This window comes from Gavialis gangeticus, unplaced genomic scaffold (assembly GCF_001723915.1).
Source record: "Gavialis gangeticus isolate Ggan-Ray unplaced genomic scaffold, GavGan_comp1, whole genome shotgun sequence".
NCBI lineage: Eukaryota > Metazoa > Chordata > Crocodylia > Gavialidae > Gavialis > Gavialis gangeticus.
In genome coordinates this window covers 177,442,491-177,445,838 of record NW_017729024.1, presented here as the reverse complement: position 1 = coordinate 177,445,838, position 3,348 = coordinate 177,442,491, and the positions used below count along the sequence as shown (strand labels likewise).

The 3,348-nt window shown below is 46.0% G+C and overlaps 1 protein-coding gene across 7 annotated transcripts in view; it reads left to right on the top strand.

Annotated features, from left to right (window-relative positions):
• Positions 1–560: 560 nt before the first annotated feature.
• The window catches only part of PIAS2 (protein inhibitor of activated STAT 2), a 70,169-nt gene continuing 67,381 nt past the window's right edge, over positions 561–3,348 (top strand). For 3 of the 7 annotated variants that reach the window (XR_002097488.1, XR_002097489.1, XM_019518127.1), the window contains exon 1: positions 562–797. Coding sequence is in view for 5 of the 7 variants with exons in the window: in XM_019518127.1 (XP_019373672.1) it covers positions 678–797 (120 nt within the window). In the remaining 2 variants the exon portion in view is untranslated. Of the gene's footprint in view, positions 798–3,348 lie in introns of all 7 variants that reach the window. The other 4 variants (XM_019518126.1, XM_019518124.1, XM_019518123.1 and 1 more) reach the window with 2 other exon arrangements.

Here is a 3,348-nt window from a genome sequence, read left to right as displayed (position 1 = left end):
TAAACAGCACATATGAACTCCAGCATGTGAGTGCTCCATTTAGCCACCATGGCTGCTTGTTAACATTCATCCTCCATACACGAGTTTATCTGAAGCCAAAATGGGATCATGGAGGAATCTAATTTGTTGAAATGCTAGGACCAGCTGTCGAGTTTTGGCTATCTAGGTAGAACGTGGAACAAGCACTCAAAATGCCTCAGCGGTATGAGCTTTTGTAGGCAACAACCTACTTCATCAGATAATAGGCACAAGGGTATTCCTAGCATCTGATTAGGTAGGTTATTGCTTACAAAACTCATGCCTCTCTCAATCAGTTTGTTTCTAAAGTGCCACCTTGTCCTATCTTCTGTCTAACTTCAGTCTAGTGATTTTCAACCAGGGTACTACAAAGTCCTTTCATGGATGCTGCAGGAGGTGTGAGAAAGGTTGAGTGCTGCCTTAAATTATTAGAGATTTAAGGAAACTAGCATTTCTTTGGTAACAAGCCTATTTCTACAGGCACACTGCTTAAATAAGCTCAGCTTTTTGCTTTGAGCAGGTTACATTAAAAAAACACAACCCGATTCTGCAGGTGTTGCCCCTCTGTCAGTAAAGGGCACCAAGTGGCTACCTCAAAATGAGAAAGCTCTTGGGTGCTGGCACCTTTCTCCTTCTCCTGCTCCTTCATCATAAGATCTATGAAAACAGAGAGGGCCAACCATGTAAGAGATGTTTCTAGGGCTGCAAACAAAACCTACAGGAGGAAGAGAATCTACAAGAAGAAATGGAAGAAGCTGCCAAAAAACCCAACATATGAGGTGAGCATATTTAAAATTCTGGAGCATGGGAGTGATACAGGGCTAGCCTTGGGGAATATGGTGCTCTAGGCAAGCTTGTATTTCCCCCACTTCTGCCCCCTAGTCAGTGGTGCTGCTGCAGGCAGGGGCAGCGGTGTGACATGCAGTCTGGCAGGGAGGTAGAGTGGCATGGTACATCAGGCAAGCACCACGGCTACCATGTGGGAGCAAAGCAGGTGGATTGGAGCAGGTGCCATCCTGCTGGCATATGCCTAGCTTGGCTCCTCCTAAGCAGTGACTGGAGACAGGTGGCAGGTTGGGCTGGGCAGGGCAGGGCAGGGCTCCTCCTGCCTGGAACAGGAATTGGGTAGGGTAGGGTAGGGGGAGAGCACTGCTCTGAACACGGGTAGGGGGAGAGCAACTGCTCACTTGCGTGTGTGTGTGTACCCCTCCAGCCATGCTTGCCTACCTGTAAGGCTGGCCTGGAGTGATGGATCAGGAAGGGGCTGATGTCCTGGTAGGTTGTTATGCATGGCTGAATAATTTCCCTGTGGACCAAAAGGTATGTGATTCTCTGCCTCTGCCCCTGGGCAACAGTGGGGACTAGAATCATGAGAAGAAGCAGGTGCAGGTCTGTGGAGGGGAAAAATGAAGACAAGGAAAAGGAGGACTCCAGGATGGGGGGGGAGAGAATAAATTTGTGAAAAGAGGAGAGTAGCAGAACAGGACCTGGGGAAGACTGTTGCATGCCTTCTCATTTGCCATTTGAGTGGGAATAAGAAGGGCTAGGGAGGGAGACAGAAATGAGATGGGAGGGTTGAGAAATGGAAGGGAAAAAAATGATCGGACCTTAAGGCTGTGTCTTAGCAAGCAAAGTCTCTGTCTGTCTGTCATATATGATAGGGGCTTAGAGAGTCTCCCACAGAGACCTCTTTCCCAAGGTTGATCTGGGAAAGATTTCTGTTTGGTTTTGTTCAAAACCTAATGTTAAGTGGCATTAATTGATGTAATCTTTATCAAGGTACAGATTTTGTTATGCTGTCTGTGACAGCTTAATCCAAAATCATAACCAGGCCTTAGTTAAGAACTATTTCTATGTCAAGGAACAGAGGGAAGGTGAAACTCATAAGGATCAGTGGCTCGGTGACCTAAAACAACAATTGCCACACCCAATGCCACTTGTCTCAAAACTAGGCAGAAAAAGTTATTGTTGGAATGGGCCCCTGGGCTTTGTCTGCCTGTAATGGGCAAAATCAGATGGCTTCACCTTAATGAAGGCATCTGGGGCCTCTTAGGTAGGGGAACTCTAGGAAGGAAAAAATTTCCGGTGAAATCTGAATAAGGCTCAGCGTGTATCAGAAGCAGAGAAGCACTGGCTTGAAGGTATTTTGGTAGCTTTATGGCAACTGGTAGCGGTTTTTGGATCATTCCAGGCCTGGCTAGGGTTAGCGTTCCAGCAGTTGGGGACTGGAAGGCTGAGCATTTTACCTGGTTTTGTGTGCTTTGCCTTCATATTGTATGGTCATTTCTCTTTTTCTCCTGTAGTGCAAATCCTTTTGCTACTTTGTCACCACCAATTGCCTGTGGTAAAGCATGGTCTAAGGGCAGTGATAGTCCAAGCTAGCCCCTTCCAATGGGGTGGGGAGGAAACCTAAAATTCTTTCAAACCCAGGGGGTAAATATTCCTCTACTGCAGCTCTGCAGTCTCTTATAAAGACAGTAGAGCCGAGGCTTGTAGGGATAAGGCATTATCCTGGGCAGACCTTGATCTGTTCCTTGGGAGAAACAGCAGGATAGCGGGCAGAAACTTGGGGCTTGGTTGGTATTTCTGTAGATGGGTTTGTGGCAGTGATTCTCTAGGGTTGCTATTGTGGCTGTAAATGAGGGCAAGGCCCAACATCCCTGTATACAAGTGAGGGGGTACAACTGAAAAGAGTGCCTCCTTGCTGCCTGTAGGAAATCATGCTTGCTATTTCAGAATTGTCTGTGATGAGATACATCCCCCCCACCCCCAACACGCTTCTATATTTTTTTTTTTCACGGTCAGCCTTCAGCTGGATTAGCTGTTTGCCTGTTTGTGGGATCTGTCTTTGTTTCCTATTTTAATAAATTGGTTATTTGGTTTAACAGCACTATTGGCAATGAAAGCGAATATTGTGACTAGGTAATTACCTCTGGCTGCTTTTGAAAATACGCTTCTCATCTGCACCTCAACGTTTGTTTGTTTTTTGTTTTTTTTTTCTGTAAATGTCTCAGCATTTCCCTTGCAGCACGAAACCCATTATCTAGCTTTAAAGTTTACCTCCAGTGACATTTTTCCTTCATTTTTTGTTTTGATTAATAAAATGTGCTACACTATCATTATTTGTTCTGCAGTGAAAATGTACCTGATTTAAATGTTTCATAGTTTCTAGGGTTGGAAGGGACCTGAGCAGATCATCTAGTCCGACCCCCTGCCATGGCAGGAAAGAGTACTGGGGTCAAACGACCCCAGCAAGGTGTACATCTAGCCTCCTCTTAAAGACCCCCAGGGTAGGAGCCAGCACCACTTCTCTTGGAAGTTGGTTCCAGA